Source organism: Cyclopterus lumpus, chromosome 11 (genome assembly GCF_009769545.1).
Source record: "Cyclopterus lumpus isolate fCycLum1 chromosome 11, fCycLum1.pri, whole genome shotgun sequence".
NCBI lineage: Eukaryota > Metazoa > Chordata > Actinopteri > Perciformes > Cyclopteridae > Cyclopterus > Cyclopterus lumpus.
This window is the reverse complement of record NC_046976.1, coordinates 11,171,915-11,192,873: the sequence shown is the minus strand read 5'-3', so window position 1 is coordinate 11,192,873 and position 20,959 is coordinate 11,171,915. Positions and strand designations below refer to the sequence as shown.

General features: G+C 41.3%; 4 protein-coding genes across 5 annotated transcripts; 1 reads left to right on the top strand and 3 right to left on the bottom strand.

The window, feature by feature from the left end:
* Window positions 1–2,767: 2,767 nt before the first annotated feature.
* Window positions 2,768–13,329, bottom strand: pex1 (peroxisomal biogenesis factor 1). 2 transcript variants are annotated; one of them, XM_034545860.1, is made up of 24 exons: window positions 13,128–13,329; window positions 11,532–11,678; window positions 11,281–11,364; window positions 10,964–11,078; window positions 10,105–10,784; window positions 9,864–9,983; window positions 9,577–9,697; window positions 9,353–9,459; window positions 9,135–9,214; window positions 8,895–9,027; window positions 8,638–8,734; window positions 8,355–8,525; window positions 8,065–8,219; window positions 7,795–7,981; window positions 7,497–7,663; window positions 6,836–6,970; window positions 6,692–6,756; window positions 6,423–6,565; window positions 5,718–5,821; window positions 5,384–5,560; window positions 4,777–5,019; window positions 3,924–4,118; window positions 3,601–3,731; window positions 2,768–3,095 (listed from the first exon to the last, which is right to left on the bottom strand). In XM_034545860.1, exons 1-24 carry the CDS (start codon window positions 13,233–13,235, stop codon window positions 3,011–3,013), a joined length of 3,750 nt encoding a protein of 1,249 aa, XP_034401751.1. In that variant the 5' UTR covers window positions 13,236–13,329; the 3' UTR covers window positions 2,768–3,010. The 2 variants fall into 2 exon arrangements, with proteins under 2 accessions (XP_034401751.1, XP_034401752.1); XM_034545861.1 differs by lacking the exon at window positions 13,128–13,329 and having other exon boundaries at window positions 11,277–11,364; window positions 11,532–11,649.
* A 140-nt stretch (window positions 13,330–13,469) lies between these two features.
* Window positions 13,470–15,315, top strand: rbm48 (RNA binding motif protein 48). Its single transcript, XM_034545165.1, has 5 exons — window positions 13,470–13,599; window positions 13,749–13,939; window positions 14,035–14,180; window positions 14,415–14,971; window positions 15,085–15,315. Exons 1-5 carry the CDS (start codon window positions 13,471–13,473, stop codon window positions 15,145–15,147), a joined length of 1,086 nt encoding a protein of 361 aa, XP_034401056.1. The 5' UTR covers window position 13,470; the 3' UTR covers window positions 15,148–15,315.
* On the bottom strand, window positions 15,226–17,431 carry efcab1 (EF-hand calcium binding domain 1). The gene is made up of 6 exons (XM_034545167.1): window positions 17,292–17,431; window positions 16,222–16,380; window positions 15,981–16,085; window positions 15,741–15,892; window positions 15,473–15,577; window positions 15,226–15,379 (listed from the first exon to the last, which is right to left on the bottom strand). Exons 1-6 carry the CDS (start codon window positions 17,356–17,358, stop codon window positions 15,335–15,337), a joined length of 633 nt encoding a protein of 210 aa, XP_034401058.1. The 5' UTR covers window positions 17,359–17,431; the 3' UTR covers window positions 15,226–15,334.
* Window positions 17,432–17,876: 445 nt separating this feature from the next.
* LOC117739061 (zinc finger and SCAN domain-containing protein 22-like) lies at window positions 17,877–20,426 on the bottom strand. Its single transcript, XM_034545336.1, has 3 exons — window positions 20,286–20,426; window positions 19,653–19,800; window positions 17,877–18,978 (listed from the first exon to the last, which is right to left on the bottom strand). Exons 1-3 carry the CDS (start codon window positions 20,301–20,303, stop codon window positions 18,086–18,088), a joined length of 1,059 nt encoding a protein of 352 aa, XP_034401227.1. The 5' UTR covers window positions 20,304–20,426; the 3' UTR covers window positions 17,877–18,085.
* Between the last annotated feature and the right edge of the window lie 533 nt (window positions 20,427–20,959).

Genomic DNA, 20,959 nt, shown 5'->3' with positions numbered 1-20,959 from the left:
CTAATTGCTCGTGAGTCTTTAAAAGTCACCATATGGTCGGGCTTTGATAAAGAAGACATGTGGGGGAAATAAAAGATGGATGGTGATGTACTGAATAACAGGGGATGTCTGTCTGATGCACCAATACATCTTTTCCTCAGTGCTAGCCCCACCCAAGCCTGCACCAAATGAAACAAATGCCTGATCGGTAGCGGGACAGTACTCCGAAAACTCTCTTCTCTCTGTCTCAAGACCACCAGTTCTTCTAGCACTTCTCTGTCCCCATGGGACAGAGAAGATTCTCATCAAAGTCATAGTTGTGACTTTTGTTTCTTTTTCTTGATGTTTGTGTCTTTTAAAAAAGTTTCCTGGAGTGACTGTTCTGAAATTCTGCCTTTGTCTCCTCACAGGTGTGCGAGGAAGAAGCGGAGGAGAGATCAATAAAGAAAGAGAGATACAAAATCTCCCATCAGGGCAATTTGTTCATGCTGCATTGTGTAGGATTGACACAAAACTAAGGCGAGCCAAATGCAGTGCTGGGCATCTGTGTGTGTGTAGGACGACAGCAGGCGTCGTGCCTCAATGGGAAAAGATTGTCAAGATGGCTGCGACAACAGCAAAGGAACAGACTGAAGTCAGGTACGACTCTCAGCTGTTTAAGATTCCCTGGGAGCCTTCAATCAAGAGCTACTGAGACACACAGCATGCAGAAAGTTTCTGCTCTCAAGGTTTAAAACCAGGAAATATAGAAAAGAACTGAGGCAGCCAAATAGCTTTAAATCTGTTTCAAGTAGTTTCTTGTCTCCCCCTCTCTGTCATTTGCTCCAGTGAATTCCTGCAGAGCGCACATCACACACAATCTTTGAAGTTTCTTTTTCCCTTTTTCGAAAATATGGGTACATCTAGTGCTTTTATTTTTCAGACTAGGTGTGGCAATCTCGGAGCATGAGAGCACTCAACTGACTGTAAATAAAACTGTACTTGTACAGAGTTTTTCTACTCTTCCGACCACTCAAAGCGCTTTCACACGACGTGTAATCATTCACACCCATGCATACACTGATGGGAGGAGCTAAGGTTAAGTGTATTTGCCCAAGGACACATTGACGTGGGCGAGCGGAGCCGGGGATCGAACCGCCGATCCTGATTGACCTCCTTCTTCCACCTAAAAAACATTGCCCGTCTCCGCCCATCACTTTCCTCATCTGCTGCTGAAACTTTAATCCACGCCTTCATCACCTCCAGGATTGACTATTGCAATAGTATTCTTTATGGCACATCTTCCAAAATCCTAAACAAACTCCAATACATCCAGAACTCTGCTGCTCGCCTGCTCACCCACTCCCATTCCCGTGATCACATCACCCCTGTTCTCCAGAGCCTTCACTGGCTCCCCGTCCCACAACGGATCCACTACAAAATCCTTCTCCTCACTCACAAAGCCCTCCATAATCAGGCCCCTTCTACCTCACCGACCTGCTCCACCACCACACTCCATCTCGTCGGCTCCGCTCCTCTGATGACAATCTCCTGTCCATCCCACATAGGACCAAGCTTTTAGGGTGTTTTAATTATGTGAAGTGTCTTTGAGTATTATGAAAAGAGCTATATAAATTAAATGCATTAGTAATTATTATTATTATTGAAGGACGACCCTGCTCAACACTGAGCCACGATCGCCCACTACTATAGAGAAAGGCTTAGCTCAACAAGTTAGGGGGTATTACAAATTTGAAAATCTATTCAGTTACAATTAAAGCCCATAAATTGTATTTACTAAGTCATAAACGCTATTTATAGTATTCAATTTATATATTTGTCAAAACAGGTTGTGTGAATTTAATTATACTGGAGGTGCAGTGTCATTTAGGGGTGGGGCATTGAATACTATGGACTCTTTTATAAAAGATTTCTGAAAGAGTAACTTTTTTTCAACATTAACTATGACTTGATACATTAACTATGATACTTTTGGTGACTTTTTGTAAAGGGATTCTATACTATGACTTTCTGAAACTTTTATGTTATACTATGTTTTATATGAGATACTATAACAATTACATTTTTTGACAAGCAATACTATTCATTTTTGAATGTTTTTTTTTAATGACTTGTTATTTTCTTTAATTAGCCTTTTTATATTAGAATTGTTTGGCTTTTTTTGACATGATCTATAATTACTTTTGTTGATATACTATATTATGTCTTAACTTTTTGCACATACTATATTGCAATCTCTGACATTTAAAAAAAATACTATGACTTTTTTTAACATAAGATTAACACAATTTCGGCGCCAATTTTTTTTTTAACATACTATGACTTTGTGATGACTAGTTTTCGACAAGCTATACCATGACATGGTGATTTTTATTTGTTTCAACTATACAGCATATATACACAGACATACTTTACTGTGAATTCTTTGACATACCACATTGTGAATTTGAATGCCTTTTTTTTGACATACGATAGTATCATTTCCCAGGAATAAAAAGAACTGCTGGGGAGAGGGATGTCTGCAATACCCTCATTTTTGTATATGCCAGTTTCATGGCAGACTATACTATAAATGTTGTATTTCCTAATATATTGTATATTGTATGTGTAAAGCCCTCTGAGGCAAATTTGTAATTATACAAAAAAACTGAATTGAATTGAGGAATTTTTAATGGAATACTATATGATATGATATGTTTTGTGGCATTCACCTACATAATGACTTTCGTCATGAAAGAAATAAATCAATCAAATATTCACAATCAGTGCTCAATCAAGTAATGCTGGCAAGATTTGAACAACAATTTTATTCTAACAATTACATAATTTATCCCCTGGCATTGTACAAAATATACAGCGATTACATTATAAGTAGATAACAGTCTCACTCAGGATCAAGTCAGCAGGAAATATATTAATTTACATTTTCTTCAAAGCTCTAGAGCTATTAAACTACACAGCGTGTACGATTATAAGCTATATATGTTTTTATTAAATCAAAATAACAAATTAGGTGTGCTAGCATGTCTGATCAAGCTAAAGTCACACGTTGTCCAGGTTTAAATGTAGCAGAGTGAAGAGATTTTCCATCTTCTGCACTGTCAAAGGCTGCATACCTAAAATAATTAATAGAAAAGATGAATTAAAACAGTTAATTCATGATATGTATATCTTACAACAGTTAAAGGTCCCCATGAAATAGCAAAGACTAGACTCAAGTAACACAAGGAAGGCTATTATTTGTTTTTCTTTTCAACTTTAATAGGGTGTGTATTTCTTCACATGGTACCATGCAATGAGTCTCATCCACCTCAGCTAGAAATTCAGTGAGTTCACAAAATACACAAAGTAATTTGACAATATGTATCCTATGAGAGGGATTAATGCATATTTCTCTATTGCTGCTACTTGGCAACAGCTTGATAACACACAATTTTGATTGTCATTACCTCCTGCAGGTCAGACTATAAATGGCTCATAATATGCTTGATAAATTTCATAGCCAATTTAAAATAAAAAATAAAAATAGACGTCAGTAAAACAGTTTCTTTTATACACCAATATTAGCGTAATTTGTATTGCTATGACTGCTGCAGTCCAAACTGGTATCCTCATACTTACAGTTTTGTGTATCTGCTGCAGTCGGCTTTGCTGAGAGACGGTCTGGTCACAGCCAAGGCGGAGTTCACATGAGCCTGACACAGCAGGAGGCCTGGCTGGCTGGAGACTGAATGCACCCGGACACAGGCCTCCTGCACCCAAAGGACAAGAGTAATCATGCACCCAGTAACAATCTGACCACACTGGTTGATACAATTGCTAGAGTAGTATAGAGTGAACTAGATTTAAGTGGATGGAACTGACGTATTGAAGCCTATAGAAAGCAACAGAATTAAAACAAAACAGAGATATTAGATTCCCCCCCGCCCATTGGTGTCACCTACATTAGCTCTCCGGTAGTTGGTCTTGATGTTGTTGATGTCTTGTTGTAGGCGGTCCAGCTGCTCTGGGCCGAGTTCTTTGTACCCGCTCCGGAGGGAGGACATGTAGGCAGGGGTGAGTGAGCGTCCAGGTTCCCGACCTGATGCCCTTGTTAAGTCCTGGGTCACGGAGTTCGGTCCAGAGACGCAGCGAGAGTTCTGTCAAGGGAGGCGATAGAAAATGGACATACCCACAAATCATAAGAGACACCACTGCATTTTGCATTACAGAGGCCCGTGTGAATGCGTATAGATACAGTCGGGATAGGATTTTGTACCAGATGTGTTGAAATGTTTAGATTAGCTTTCATTCCAAGAGCGTATGAGAAGATCACCATCAAGCTATTGTCTCCAGAGCTGGAAGCGAGACATTGTTAGCCTCGCTTAACGTAAAGACAGCAAGGCTCTGTCCAAAGTAAAACCTCTAAAGTATATCAATATACTTAATAAATATTGTTTTTCCTTTGTACAAAAACTTTTATGTGCTGTTGCGATTTATTGAATGAATCACAAGAGAATCAGGTGTAGGAGGGCGTGTCTTTCACTTTTTTGTCCTGCCTCCACTATTAATGCTATGCTATGCTAGGCTAACCATATCCGGATTGCAGCGCCATAGTGAATGCACCAACATGATACTGTCTTCATCTCACTCTTGGTTGGAAAGCAAATAAGCGCATTTCCCAAAAATGTTGAACTATTCCTTTACATAAGTTGTTAAGTTGCCAGACGACATCTCAGCTTGGAAAATATATTCCACTATTATTGAATTATTAAATGGAATTAAATAATACAAAAATGTGTTGCCAGCACTGCTCACCAGTTCTGAAATCGGTGAATTCTCCAACTCTGACTCGTATGAGCTTCCAAAGTAGAGTCTCCAAACATTGCCACAATGTTGTTCGTCTTCTGCTTGAAGCTCACTGGACTCCAGGAGAATCATGGACTGGTCCAGCCCCACGCCTGGGTCCCCATCACCAACCGAATCATCTGAGCCACTGCTGTTGTTCGGGAAGATCATGGAGGACAGGCTCATGTCGCTGTCTGAGCCGGAGGTCAGCTCCTGATTATCAGCCAGAAACAGGATTATAATTAAAAATACACAAGGCTTTGTAGTTCTTAAAAATAAAACATTTAAAATAACAACTACATATGGACTAGCAAAGAGCTTCACTATGTTATTGCAGCTCAAGATAGCTTAAATGTATGCTCATCCTGCCTCTGATAGCCCTTGTTGTTTAACTTATTCAATCATATCAACATTTAAATGATGCTGTGTAGACTGATGATTAAATAACAAGTAGAGTAACTCACTGCTGAGATGCATACACAACATAACAGTTCCCTGCCTTCCTGCTCTATTCGGCAGCGCCATCCCAACAAGATGAGCTCTTCAATGACTTGTCTTTTAAGGACAATAGACCTACACGTGGTGTGCTGGAGCCCATGCTGTTGTGGACCGCTTCCAGCTGTGCATTGTAGAGCAGGGCCTTCAGGTCTGCCCCGGTGAACTGCTCTGTTGCTGCTGCCAGCTGCTCAAGGTCCACGTCAGCGGCAAGGGCAATGCCGTTGCTCAGAGCCTTCAGGATCTCTTCACGAGCTTCCTGGAGATGTAACAGTTGGATTTATCAACAAGGACATGTCTTGAATAGTCACTGAATGCATTACCCCTTATACGTTCTAAATTACAGTATAAAGTGTAGTGTTATGATGTTACAAAATGACATAGAAGTAGAAGTGGCTGATTTTAATGCAACAGACCAGGTCAGGAGGGGGGCAGTACAGGGATTTGTCCAGGCGTCCAGGTCTTAGCAGGGCCGGGTCTATCAAATCTGGACGGTTGGTGGCTGCAAGCACATAAACACCTACAAATACAAACATGAACGAATATTATCCATTTAACTTAAAGCAATAGTTTGTCACTTTGAGAAACAACAGTATGCTAGGGGTGTCACAATACACCAGTAGTGATGAAAACCCTGATATTTAAAAATGAAATATAGGTATTGATTTAATATGCACATGATAATATTGTGTAAATACTCCAGTTACGGTTATCTAAATCATTTGCCATTCATTTTGGCCACGATAATATCTGATATTGTGACCCCCTACTAAACACACATTTTCTTGGATGAGAGGACGGATACCACTCATGTCTGTTTGATAAATATGAAGCTGGAGGCAAGAGATGGTTATCTTACCAAAAATAATGGAAACAGTTTTATCCAAAAGCAACTTAATCTGCCTACCTGCACCTCTAAAGCTCTTTAATTACCGTGGGCAGCTCGGAGTGGAATTGATCTTCTCATCCAACTCTCAATAAGATGGCACATTTACCAAAATCACATGACTGCAGCACTGATCAGTAAAATATGCCAATAGAATCTGTGCCCATAGCTCTTAAGAAATTAGTCTGTCCATATTCAGAACTCACAATTTGTCGTATTCTGCTATATGACCTACCCTGCAGTCCCTCCACCCCGTCCAGCTGGGTGAGGAGCTGGTTAACCACACGGTCGGTTACACCCGTGCTGTCATGGCCCCTCCTCGGAGCCAGAGAGTCAAACTCATCGAAGAACAGAATGCACGGCTTGGCAGCTTGCGCCCTGCAGCAACCAGACGGATCTCAGTGAATTATTGTTTGTGGAGCTTACAATTACTCGAAACATTTGATGTTACTCTTTATAACTAGCAACTGCTGGAGTCATAACCAAGTGACCCTGTTGACTTACCTCTGGAAGACATCACGGACTCCCTGCTCACTAGCTCCAATGTACTTACTCAGAAGCTCAGGCCCCTAGAGAGGTAATATCCTGTGTCAGTGAAGATACAGGTTGCTCTGATTAAGAAAGACTGCCAGAGCCAAAGCCCAGTACCTTGATGCTGATGAAGTTCATACCACTGTCTTTGGCCACAGCCCTGGCCAGCAGGGTCTTCCCTGTACCAGGAGCTCCATACAGCAATATTCCTGAGCGATGGCGGATAGGAAGATTGGAGAACAGGATTGGATACTGCAACACACCAAAGACTCAATCAATTACCAAGGATTTACATAGTGTTGTATTATTATTACTGTCACTCATTATTAGGCCAATATAACATTAATTAAGGGTTACAAAATGTGGCCAATATAACTGTGAAGAACATTACGCATAAGAGTGAATACACCACTGCATAAAGTGCATGTTCTTCTTTAAAAAAGAAAAGAAAAAAAGAAGCCGTCTTAAATGTAGTTACTTGTACATGTTTCTGGCCTGAAGGCCCCAATTTCCATGACCTGCTCCTGGCCAAATAAAATAGCAGCAGAGAGATCTAAGACTAAGAGCTGATCAAAACCCTTAAGACCTTTAATAGCATATTGTTGCCAAAATCAATCATAATTATGGTGTTGACATAATTGGTATTGAATGATAAATGCACTGCCATCACATTTAATTTTATGATTGTATTTTCCCTTCTGTTCCTCCTGTATGACAGTGGTGCTTCCATCTGACTGAAAACATACCGGTTTGTCTTATTAGTCATGTTGACACTGACCTTAGCGGGGAGCAGTATGGTATCCATTAGTTGCTGTTGCACTTCTCTCAGCCCCCCCACCCTCTCCAGCCCAACTCCACTTGGGGTGTGGAGGTCTACACCCCACAGCGAGAGAGGCGTGAACTCCTTGAGAGCCTGCACAAAGTCCCTCCACGACAGACACACACCTGAGGGATAAATAAATAAACTAGCATTAACTAGATCAGAGACATGAAGCAAAGGGCTTAAAGAACATCTGGAAATCAACAACATTTAATTAATTATTGTATAATTTGAGTGTAATCAAAATGTTTGGTACCCTGGTCACTGTGCCCTCCTTGTACAGTGTTGGCATGGACAGCCCGCTCCAACACTAGTAAAAGGTCCTGGGGCGTGTATCCCTGTGTCTCCTTGGCAACAGCTGCCAGGTCTAGAGTCTGTAAGGTCTCAACAGATATGCTGGTTTTTCTGAGAATCAGGCGGTGCAGGATTTCAGCTCTTTGAGCCTACAAACAATAGCAAACAAGAAAGCTGTTGGTTTACGTGTGTGTGTGTGTGTGTGTGGGTGCGTGCGTGCGTGCGTGCTGACCTGGTCTGATGGCTGGATGTGTACAAAGCCCTGGATGAAGTGGGACCCCTGCATCTCGGTCAGGGAGGGGTGCAGGGAATGCTCACTCTGACTGGTGATGATCAGACACACCAGACTGGAGTGAACCAGGACCTTATCCACAACATCTTTTAGACCTGCAGCCACAAACAGACAAGAGGAGTCAGCATCAAGGCCTGTGGTAATGACCAATCCTACCCGTGGACATACATGAACACAGACATCCCCTCACCCCCGACACACAAATACAAAATAAAGAATTCATGGTTTACTCTGTGCAATGTGCTGTTGCAGCAGCGCCTCAGCACCATGCTCATGCTCTGGTGAGTTTGGTGCCCCAGTCACATGGTCCAGGTCATCAAGCAGAACAACTGATGGCTGCCTCCACTCCGCCTGTTCAAAAATATCCTGCAGCATCTGTCTCACTGTTTCTGACCTTTTGCCTGAGAAAAAGAAGAAGAAAAAGAAGAAAAAAAATACAATTTCTATGATAAATACATTCAACTAGATATATTCGATACACAGTATCTACATGCCCAACTACAACGTATCTACCTTGTAGTTTTTTGCAGTCTACCAGCTCAACATGTGTATCCAGATCTTCTCGAGCTTTTCTACAAAGGGCTCGGGATAGAGTGCTCTTTCCACTTCCCTGTGAGGATTGTAAGAGACAGAGATGAAGTAAGTTACATGGTTTTACTGTCTGATTAATTCAGCACGTCAAAATGATTGTAGATATTTTAATTTACTCTCTGTAAAGTGTAGAAACGTGCTGTGAGCAGTTTTATTATGATGGTTATATTAACAGCTACCTTAGCACCAGTGATGAGTAGAGCTCCTCCCTGGAGTCCCAGTCCAGTTGTGCCAAGCTCTCTATAGAGGGGACTACCCAGAAGGCTGTGGGAGATGAAGTCAGATCCAGTCCTACTAAGCTCATCAATCCCACTGGGGACAGACACAATTAGTGGAGTGAGAGATGTAGAGAGAAATAAATGATAACAAAAGATCCATGTTTAAACCACACATGGGCTCACAAATAGCTCTACGCTTACCCTAGAATACTGAGGGAGGGAAGCTCTGGGTCGGGCGTTCCAGTTGTAGAATTCACAGCTGGCAATGGTTCTCGGTCGACCTGTAGGTGACACGTAGTGTGAGCTTTTTGAAACCCAGAAGTTTTGAGATATTCAGTTTTTATCAATCACCTGCATGCAGAAATCAGTTTTTATTACAGAATACTAATGAACAATCAACATGACATGCATGCTTGTACCTGTATGTTTTCCTTCTGGATAACAGCAGATGTGAGTGAAAACAGCTGGTCTGGAGGGTCACTCTCTGGTTCCGGTTTCAGTACCGTTAAGGAAAACTCTAACTTTGCTACAAATAAGAAAAAAGATGGTAGAACATTGAATGCAGCTGAAAGTATTGTAATTGAATAGAAATGCCATTGGTGGATTTACAATAGTGTGTAGAAGAGGAAAACAAATGAATCACCATCAGTTCCATGTAGGAGGATGGTGCCAGACCGTGCAGTCAGACAGGCTAAAGGTTCATGACTCTGAGTGTGGAGCCAACCGAGGAAAGCTGTCTGGATCTCTTCGTCGTCCTCCTCGAGCTGGAGAGAAAATGTCAAATTTCACATGGACATAAGAGATAGAAGTAGTTTAAATTATATGGAGCTTTGACAATTTACCATTTTGAGGACTAACGGTTGAATAAATCACATGAAAACAAATCTCTAGCACCATACTGTAGTCACATATGGTTACTTCAGCACTCACCAGTGGTATGAGAGGCTTAAGACGAATAGAGGAGGCTACTTTGATAGTTGATTTGACTGGCTTGATTCTAACTGTTGAATGTGGGATGATATTCAACCTGAAGGCCAGGGCCTGTGGGATCTGAAAATCACAATAAATACATGAGATATGACCGCATATACAAAAGCAGAGGGCTGAGCTAGTTAAAGTACCATAATTAATCTTCGGTTAGAGTGGATAAATAAACAGCAAGCACACTCACCCATACTCTTCCACTATGGATTTCTCCCTTGCTGGGACTCCTTTCCTTGCATGCTAGCTTCTCAGTATCATGGCACACCACCCTGACCACTGTAGCTTTCTCTTCTTTCACCTCCTCTCCTCCCGCAACTTTAGTAACACCTGCATGCTTCTTTTTCTCCATAGCCTGCTTGGCTTTGTCCCTTGATTCTTTAGGAGAGAGAACTTTGGAGAGCAGGCCATAAGTCACCAGTGACTGACCTCCAGTTGGCCCAGCATTCAACCCCCGGCTCCAAGGAAATAAATGAATAACGGCAGTTGCAATATGGCTTATAGTGCAAAGGGAGTCTGGAGGTGCACCGCACACTCTGTAGAGAGAGTCAGTGAAGAGGACAGGGACCTCAGGTAAAGGTGGTAGCTCTTTAACTGGGTCATAAGCACCTTTTATCATATAGCGTAGCAGGCTCTTCAGATCAGCTATGCCCCCCCACTGGTGGATTTGAGGCACATGGGAGGTACTTTCCAGTGACGGTCCTGAGGGGTTCGAAAGATCCATATTTTGCTGTCTGTTAAAATGCTGTTTCTTGCTGTTTCTCACTGGAGAACCAATGAGCTGGCCAATTCCAGCACGGTTCTTTGGAGAGACCACTAGTTCTGTGAACTGCTCCAAGCGACCATAAGGCACAGATGGTGAAAGCGATGCTGCAGTTAAGAACAATACATACTGTGTTATCAATACTGTCCCTGGTAAAGACCAATAGATCAAATGTAAACAAAAGGAGCTGAACAAACACTTTAATACGTAAGCGTGACTAGTTGAAACCATGTCGTCTTAAGATTATGTAGTAACAAAAGATAGTAATTATTGGATTAACTCTGACCTATTTGGATGTAGATGGCAGTGTGGCTGCCCACCCACACAGGAAACACGGCATCTTGAAAAACAACTCTGATCTGATCCAACAGCTGCTGTTCCAGTGCAGCACTGTGGAGCTCCTGGAGGTGTCAGTCACCAAAAACAGACAATAAAATATTGTTTGATGTGAATTTGGGTTTGCAAGCCTATCCCTGGTGTATTATTTTGTAGTGGGAGGATTGCCAGACACAAACGTATATATACACTCACAGTACATTAATTTTTTCACCATGAAGACATTAGGTTACTGATGTTACTAATTGAGTTACTATGCTCACCCACCAAGATTTCCCAGTCATCAGATGACAGTGGCTCCACAAATACTTGATGCACCGATGAGACTTGGTGACATGGTCTCAGGAAGCCCTGAGTGAAACGACACAACAACTCAGTCACAAACACCTAGTCAGCCTAAACGGAACTGACAATTACATTAAGCTGTCAAAAGACTGCCAGCATGTGTCATGTAGAGATTACAGTAAATTATGGTAGTAAATAGAGCACAGAAAAAAATGATTATTCTGAAGCCGTACCTGCTCCCCGTCGCGCAGGCCAAGCTTTTCTCCCAGTTGTCGACACAGTTCCACTTTATGGCTGTCCAGGCTGCAGGAGGTTCTGTTTTGAGTCCAGCTGAGGAACACTGGAGAGCCATGGCCCCAGGACAACTCCAACGCCTGGTTCTGCCCAGAGACACACAAAGTTGTTGCTGTTGTATTTTTTTGATTGCCATGGTACTTTATTTATAAACGACTGCATCATAATCGTCCTGCTTTTGAGGTAATTTAAGTTGTTTTACACAGCTTCAATTAAAGAGCTGGTACTAGTTTGATTCCTGTGTAAATATGTCAAAATGGAAGAGGGCAGATCCTATAATTCTCCACACCACCCAGCCAAACAGACGAGGAGGAAGGCTTGTACAATTGTCATGAAAACGCTCTGATCTACACTCATTCACATTATATTACACAACATCATCTGAAATATAGTGTTCTTTGGAATTATACAGTGAAAACGGGATAGAAAACCAAGCAGAATGTATAATAATGCTCACCAGAGCACTCTCCTGGTCCATCTACAATATTACGTTTTGTCACCACCAAGTGAGAATTTAAGGAACTACTAAAAATGTATTAGGGAAAAGTATTTCCTATCTGCTTCTTGTTACTGTTACCTGAATTGTTATTAAACCCAAGCAGAAACCATGTGGATTCCCTCTCCCAATATTACTGCTGCCAACACGCAACTCTTTCTTGTGTTATTGATGACAGATGCATTTTTTCTGTCTGACATATAACTAATACCTACACTACCGTTCAGAAGTTTGGAGTCACCCAGACAATTTCGTGTTTTCCATGAAAACTCAAACTTTTATTTATCAAATGAGTTGCAAAATGAATAGAAAATATAGTCTAGACATTGACAAGGTTAGCAATAATGATTTATATTTGAAATATTAATATCTTCAAACTTTGCTTTCATCAAAGAATGCTCCATTTGCAGCAGTTTTATAGCTTCTCTCACTAGCATAACTGTTTTCAGCTGTGCTAACATAATTGCACAATGGTTTTCAAGGGTGTTCTAATCATCCATTAGTCTTCTAAGAACACAATGTACCATTAGAACACTGGAGTGATAGTTGCTGGAAATGGGCCTCTATACACCTATGTAGATATTTCATTAAAAACCAGACGTGTCCACCTAGAATAGTCATTTACCACATTAACAATGTATAGAGTGTATTTCTGATTAATTTAATGTCATCTTCATTGAAAAAAAGTGAAAAATAATGACATTTCTAAGTGACTCCAAACTTTTTAACGGTAGTGTACGTATATATCCAATACTCTGAAAGGTCTCTCAGAAGATGTCTTCGGCAGAGCATGTCATGTGTCACTAAAAACGTAATCCAAGTGAGCACGTTGGTATGAGACCAGCCTAAAGTCATTTTGTAAAGTACACTTTTGACAGCAGCATTAATTCAGTAATGTGATATAAATAAGATTGTTTCAAACACACCTTCACTCACGCAAGAAACATCCCTTTTGAAAACAGGCCGATATTTTTTTCCTTGAAGATTGTTTCAACAAACTTAACTTACACTACTGGTCTCTGCTAGCTAGCTAACTTACCTCGTTCAGAGAAAGATGCGATATCAACTTTGAGGAGAGATGAAGAAAGCAGTTTTTTGTGTTGTTAAAAACAACAGTTACGGGTTGAATGCCCTGATTACTAAACATGATTGTCACATAGCCCGACTAGCTATGCTAAGCAGGTTACTCTGCTAACGTTAAAGGTGCAACAAAGCCGATCGATGTGCTCTTGGTGCCTCGCGAACGTTAGACCAAAGCAGCTGACATCGACTACGTTTCAAAATAAGATATTTAACATGAACGCGCAATCGATGCCTGAGTATTCGAAAGAGAACGAGCTCTTATTTTGAATTGTATTAACCGGAAATACATTTCTAGAAACATGGCGGCACCCGTCAACAACAGATCAGACTGTTGGGCCGTCCCAGATGTTTATAAACACCACGAACAGCAAAAGATATGCATTTCTAGACCTAAATATAGAGATGGAAGAAAAGATAAAGCTGTTAAGGTAAGAATGTGCTCAATATAAGTCATACAAACACTCGCTATGAGACGCTGCAACTCTTCTGGAAGGTGACGTAGTCAGACAATACAGACAAATCCTAGTGTGGCTCACAGTGGAGTATATGTCATCGTATTTGTCTTGTGCATCATCAGGTGTACACCATCAATTTGGAGTCCTGTTACCTGATGGTCCAAGGGGTCCCGGCCATTGGGGTGATGACAGAGCTGATCCAACGGTGTGCCCTGTACGGACCTGTGGAGGAGTACAGGCCCCTGGACGAGTACCCTGCTGAGGAATTCACGGAGGTCTACCTGGTCAAGTTCCAGAAACTCACCAGCGCCAGGTACAGGGTGTTACTGATGTCCCTCGTTCTTTATACTGTACTGGCAACGTTGAATAGACTAGCTAAATAACTTGGCTTTAAACTTTTTGTTTCAGAGCAGCCAAACGACACATGGATGAGAAGAGTTTCTACGGCGGTGTGCTGCATGTGTGCTACGTCCCAGAATATGAGACCGTGGAAGACACTCGACTAAAGCTTCAAGACAGGAGGAGATATGTAATCCGAACTGTTCAGAATAAAGGTACAAGTTAACATCATACATATACTTACACTTAAAGAAAACAGCAATAAACTCATGTGATATTAGTAGATACGTTGTATACATACTAGCATGTTCTACTACTTTTTAATGCAGTTTCTATTTGAAGAAACTCGGATCCTTTATTTAACTAAATGTTTTATTTAGTTTTTATAGTTGGAATGACAAATAAACTTGAACTTGAACTGTGTTCTTTTCTCTTATATTGTTTCAAAGCAAGAGAAAGGAAACAGGAGGAGGCCGTAAACAAGGAGACCACGTCGTCAAACACAGCAACCACATCAGAGACGGTCATCCCCAGACATGATAAAACCTCTGACAATGATAATACAGAGAAGACTTCAAACATCAGCCACTATTTAGACTTTCCTCTACTGCCATTACCTCCCCAGGAATATGATTACTACTGGCATAAAAATTACCATGGGACAGTACCAATAGAGGACAAAATGGGGACATTACATAATGCCGTCATTGAAACAAAACAGCAGCAAGGACACAGTTCAAGCTCCAGCCAAACCTCTTCAGACAGAGACACAGAACACAGACTGACCCCAAGTCAGTCTTCTGCGGTAGTCAGATTTGTCCCCAGAACCACACACTTGGAGAACAGGAAACCCAAGATGGAAGATGCAGCGGAGCACTCAGCAACTGATGTTACTAGAAACAATGAGCCACTTATTGGGCCAAAGCTACCAGAACCTCCCAAACTGAACATGGAGGATGAGTCCCTAAACAGAACTGTAAGCCTGATCCGGAACACAATGAAACAGGTATCCAGTATAATATGATTTTTTGAATGAAAATCAGAATACAATTTGATTCTTCACTGTAGCTTTAATTCCTTTATTTGTGTCAGTAAAATCAGTGTTGTCATTGTTCTCAGGTGGAATCCTTTCCTGGCCTCAAACCAGTAGAGAAAAAGCTGAAACCACGTCGTCGGATTTGATCTAACGAGCTGCCTTAATACTGGAGTTTCTGCAGAGATTACTGCTATTTCTTTGGAATAATACCCTTCAAACTGTTTCCCTTGGCAGATTGCTTTTATTTACAAATGTTGCACCACAATTTGAACAGCTATTACATTTTTATGAAAGAATATATTTCTGAAACGGCACATGAATGTGATTTCTTCATTATTTCAGTTCTTGAAATACATGCTGCTCAAATGTTTCAATTCTCTGAAAAATAGAGTGAAAGATATTATATAATTATTTCTAATGTAGAAATTGAAGTTATTCTAGTTATTCCAAAGCATTTGTATTTGTGATTACCATGGGGTCAGGGAGGCAAGTTCCAAAAACCTCAAGTAATAGATTATCCTCTCTCACTGAGTGTTCAAAGTCAGTGAGAGACAGTCTGCCATCGTGGTCATGGTCCTGCGAAAATATAAAATGTTTCCATAAATTAGTCAGATATGTGCATCTAAGATTGTTTTTACTTATTTCCCTCAAACACTAACATGTTACATTTGTTTGTAGGAGCAGAGAACATATGCAGAGATAAATCAAACCAATAGGCCAGCAGCATTCATCCCCTTACCATCTTCTTCAGTGTCATCTCCACCAGGTCTTTGATTCCTTCGTCAGGGTCTTCCTCAGTGGACAGTCTGTGAAAGCTGTCCTTCATCATGTGAAACATCTCCTCTCTGGAGATGTTGTTATCGCCATTGAAGTCATACACATAAAAGCAGTCTGAGCCATGCAAAAAGGGAATTTATTACCTCAAAAGCTTGTAAAGAAAAATATTTTTTTATTGCATGGTGTAAGGTTGAGAGCTTACGTTTTATTCTCTCATCCACGGTCCCTCGAAGAAAAACAGACAGTCCCTCAATCCATTCTTTTGTATTGACAACGCCGTCATTGTCTTTGTCAAATGTCCTGAAGACTGGGGAACGGATACTAATCAGAAACCCTCAGAACCCGGTCAGGTTAAAAAACACTGGTGCTCATCCAAATATGAAGTATTTGTCCTTCTGTCCACTTGTAATATAATATATTACAATGTGAAACAGACGGATTACCTCTGTCCACCATAGTGTCGTTGGTTATCCCAAAGATGTTGTGCAGTATGCTCCTGAACTTCCCTCTCTCCAGGCCGGTCGCTGCTCTTCCGGGACTAGTTGGCTCACCCAGGAGCGCGTTAAACTCGACGATAAGACACTCCACCTCGGTCTGATTGACTGGAATCATTTAAATAGTGGCAGATATTTCACAGTCCATTTCATAAGCTGGGTGGCATTTTGTTAGAGTTGCATGGAAGCCAAAACAATGACACGCACCGAGGCGGCACCATGTTACATGACAGTGTACATGACAGTTACCAAACATGTTTCGTGTGAACTTTAATATTTTGATGAGTGGTTAGCCGAAGAGGAACTTCAGGTGGACGTCATGCTACCATAGATAAGAAAGACATTGAGACCTATGAAATGTTGCGCGACGAAAAAAAGCTCCCTTCAAAGCTACTGCCACCAAATCTAAATGAAAGACAGCGTTGGAATGATAATAATAATAATAATATCCTTCTGGAGAAGGCACTTCACCACCGAGCCACCGGCAAAGAGAGCAAGAGTGGTCGGAACCGATATCATCAGAGACGAAGGGGACATGAGAAACGTTTTCCACGGATCTCCATTGTAATGGAGATATCAAAATCAACATGAACAACGTGTAGTAGCAAGTGTATTGTCATTTGTGTTATTTTAATGGACACTTTTATAAAAGGAGCAATGTGAATGAATGAGATGGTGCGAGATCTAGCTAAGCTAACAAACGTGATGTTCCCAATGCTGTTTGTCTGTTGCATAGCAACAGACCCACACACAGGGACTATTTTCTCTCGGCTACTGAAATGCGATACACAACGTTTGGTGGCTACAACTATTTTGGACTGAAAGGCAGCTTACTATTTACTTAGGCTACTGTTTATAATGTCGCTGGCAACCGTATTATAAAAGCAATAAGGTCCTCGAGGTAGGACTATCGTACAATAATGTCCGGTTCAAGGGTGTTGTTAGACCTGACGCGTGGTGGAGGCCCGTCGGGGACCTTATTGCTTAAGTAAGATCCGTGTTTGAGCGAATATACTCACAGTGCTCCACTTGTTTTGAGATGGTTTCAGCGAGGCTCTTCATCGACCTTCTCTTCATCGCAGACATATCTGAAATTTTTTTAAAGACTTGACGTCCGGTCAGAGGCAAATCGTCGTGACTGGTGATGTTGACATCAGGTCGCCATGGCAACCACGCGGCAGAACAGAAAACCCTTGTGTTGGTCAAGAATTGGAGAGGGAGGAAGCCCACGCTTCCTCCCTCTCCAATTCTTGACCAATAGTCCAAATACATGCAACTCAGGTTAATTGGACTCTAAATTGCCCGTGTGAAAGTGAGCGTGCATGTTGTGTCTATATGTGCACTGCGATAGGTGACCTTCAGAGTGAACCCAATGTCAGCTGGGAGCTCCAGAGCCCCACGACTCTGAATAGTCTAAGCTGTTCGGATAATGAATGGAATGAGCTGTGATTCCATTAAAAAAGGTTAAGTCAACAGTGTGTGTTTGGCTAAGGTTAAGACTATCAGGGAGCTAATATGATTGGTTCAGCATTGGAGATTGTAAATAAAACATAAATAAAACATTTTAATCAGGATAAAAGTTTATTAACAAGGTCTGACCGGTTACATCGCGATACTGAGCTTTGGGCTAGTAACCAGGATTTTATATATAGAAAGATCATTTGATGCTTTAACCATTATCAATGTATACAATAATTAATCTACTACAAGAATGAATCACGGCCTTTAATTGTGACCCATGTGTACTTTTCCAAGGACAGATTTGCCCTTTTGTCCCACAGAAAACTGGATATTTCATCCGTGCCTATAACTCTCATGAAGTCATGCCAACCGACTCTCTTCTTAACACATTTTTTGTGTTCAAACTCATTTCATCTGTGTGTACAGCCATGTGTTTCGTCATCAAATTATTTCGACTGAACTTCTTCCCGCACACTGTGCATGTGTAAGGTTTCTCTCCTGTATGGATTCTCGTATGTACGTTCAAATTGCCCACATGGCGGAACTCTTTTCCACAAATCCTGCAACGGTATGGTTTCTCCTCCGTGTGAATCCTCATGTGCACAGTCACACTGTTGCCATGTCGAAACTCTTTACCACACACCTCACAGATGAACAGTTTATCACTGGTGTGGATTTGTGTGTGTGTGACCAAATGTGCGCTGTGGCTGAATTCTTTGCCACAGAAACGACAGCAGTATGATCTGCTTCTGCTCTTTGTCTCTTTATTTGGTGGAGTTGGGCTGTGTGGTTTGCAACTTTTAGTCAGCTGCTTTCTCCCTGTGGGGCTATGTGTGTGGGCTTTACCGATGCTGTAGCCTGTAAGCGTTGCTCGACCCAACTCAGGCTCCATGTTATTCAGAGTCACAGAACAATCTGGCAAAAGAGTCCAATATTCACTGCTTGACTGAGCATTTCCCTCAACCAATACAGGCTTTCTGTCTTCATTGCCTGTGTCATGAGTCTGTAACTCAGTCATGTCTGAGTAAATGCAACTTGTCATGTAGGTGGGCGTCACTTTCACAGTGTCGATATCAGAGTCCTCCATATCCGGACTGCTCCATGGCTGTTCCTGTTTGATTGCTGCAGGCTCTGGGACCAGCAGGCCAGAGTCATCCTGGTCCACACTGGGGTTGTTTTGGCAGCTTGCGGGACTCCACTCGCACTCAAAGTGTCTCTGTTCATGTGCACAGACCTGTGGGGTGTCTGTTGAGAGGAAAAGGTGAGAACGTTGCTTCAACTCGGTTTGCCACCTTTCATTTCAGCATGTTATTATCAATAACATGTCTGATTTGCATGAAAGAGAGATGAGCTATAGAGGGAGTCCACTTCCAAAACGCTATACTTTCATAATTCTTTGACTTAATGTTTGAGTAGGCATCCTGATGGCCGAGGGGTTTAAGATGCCGACCATGCAATCGCAACGACCCCGGCTTGAGTTTGTGCAGGGGCATTTTTTGCATATGTCACCCATCTCTGCCCTGATTTCTCTCAGCTCTCTTTGTTTCGAATGGGTTCTAAATTGCAGAGATTATGAGTGTATTGTGTATTTATCTTTGATAAAGGTAAACATTTGGTAATGGGCAAGCTTTTTGGACTCCACTACAGTAATACTTATTATGACCCTTTAATAACTGCATGTCAAAGTTCATGGAACTGCACATGTTTTATCTCAGACAACTGCGTTAACTTATAGCCATACTTTCCCACTGATTTAGCATCACAATGATTTGGCCTACACACTTATAGCGTTTTCCAGTGTATCAGGTATACACATCGCTAGGATCACCTTTCACATATGCAGTGGGATTCCGTGGGAGCTCCGTAAAGAGACTTTTAACACTGATTTAGGCGTAACAGAAGTAGGAAAACAGACAAACCGTCATTGTGTACATGCACTTCTTGTTTAAGTCCATGATGGTCAGCAGCTTCTTCCTCGCGCTCAGTTATCGTCCTCTGCACTGCAGAGAAGATCTCCTCCGCAGCCGCACTGAGCCGCTCGCGGATGAACAACCTCAACAGCTGCATCTGGGACATTTTAATCAACTTTCAACGCTCACCGACGACCATACACCCTGTCGGCTTGTGTCAAACTCAAATTGGCAATACCGTATAATGAGGCGACTACATCCGGATTCAATCACAAAATAAAAGTAATATTGCGCGACAGTTGTTTTGGAAATCCGTGGTGTACATGGTTATTGATTATGTTATTTTACAAGGTATATGCATATCTATAAACCCATAACTGAATGGGTAAAGTACGCAACTGCAAAGCAAAGGTATTCTGGTTACCTCAAATTAGAAAATAGCATTTAAATTAGTAAATACAAATACAGGATCCAGAATGACCCTTTATCGGGTACATTGAGAGCCCCCTCTACGATCAATAGCGGATCATGCTCGAGGCTCTTAGTGTTAATGTAAATACATAATTAGTGTTAATGTAAATACATAACGTACAGATCTACGGGGAATGACTCAAGGTCCAGTAACATAATAGTAAGCATTACCTTGAATAAGCAAAGCATAGCATGGTCTGGTCTGGTGTCAAGTCATGAACAAAGTTGTAACATATGTGCCCTTATTTTAAAAGAGATTCCTGAATTGCACATGTTAAAGCTTTAAAACGCCAGACTCAAAACACTTTATTTCCAAAAGGCTCCACTTCCGGTGTCATTCCATCTTGAAGTAGGAATGTTAAGATCGCCATCTGCTGTACAGGAGTCCAAACCCTTATGGTCAGTGCTGTACTCCACTGCCTGTGGAGGATGAGTGGGAGGATGGACATGTAGAACAGTTTGTTTTGATGTTTAAAAAGCAAGGTTACATTTCAGGACATAGCCTTCTCTTCTCGTGCTCTTGACTTTAGTCTGCAGTGTCCCTTCTGTAATTTGAGTAATTATAACGTCTGACCACAAGGTGGTAGTCAGGTAATCCATTAAAAGGGGAAACATGAATACATGCAACTACAGAGCCTTTTTTTGTACTATCAAATTATAGTAATGACACCTAAAAATAAAATAATTACAATTATCAGACTAATCAGAAGACAAGGGAATATAGGTGTATTCTTCTGGCATGTTCAAAAGAGTTTAAGAGGTCCGGGGAAAAAAACTTCAATACATGGCTACTTGAAATTATGTATCTAATTGATGTATCTAATTGATGTAATATATTATAAATA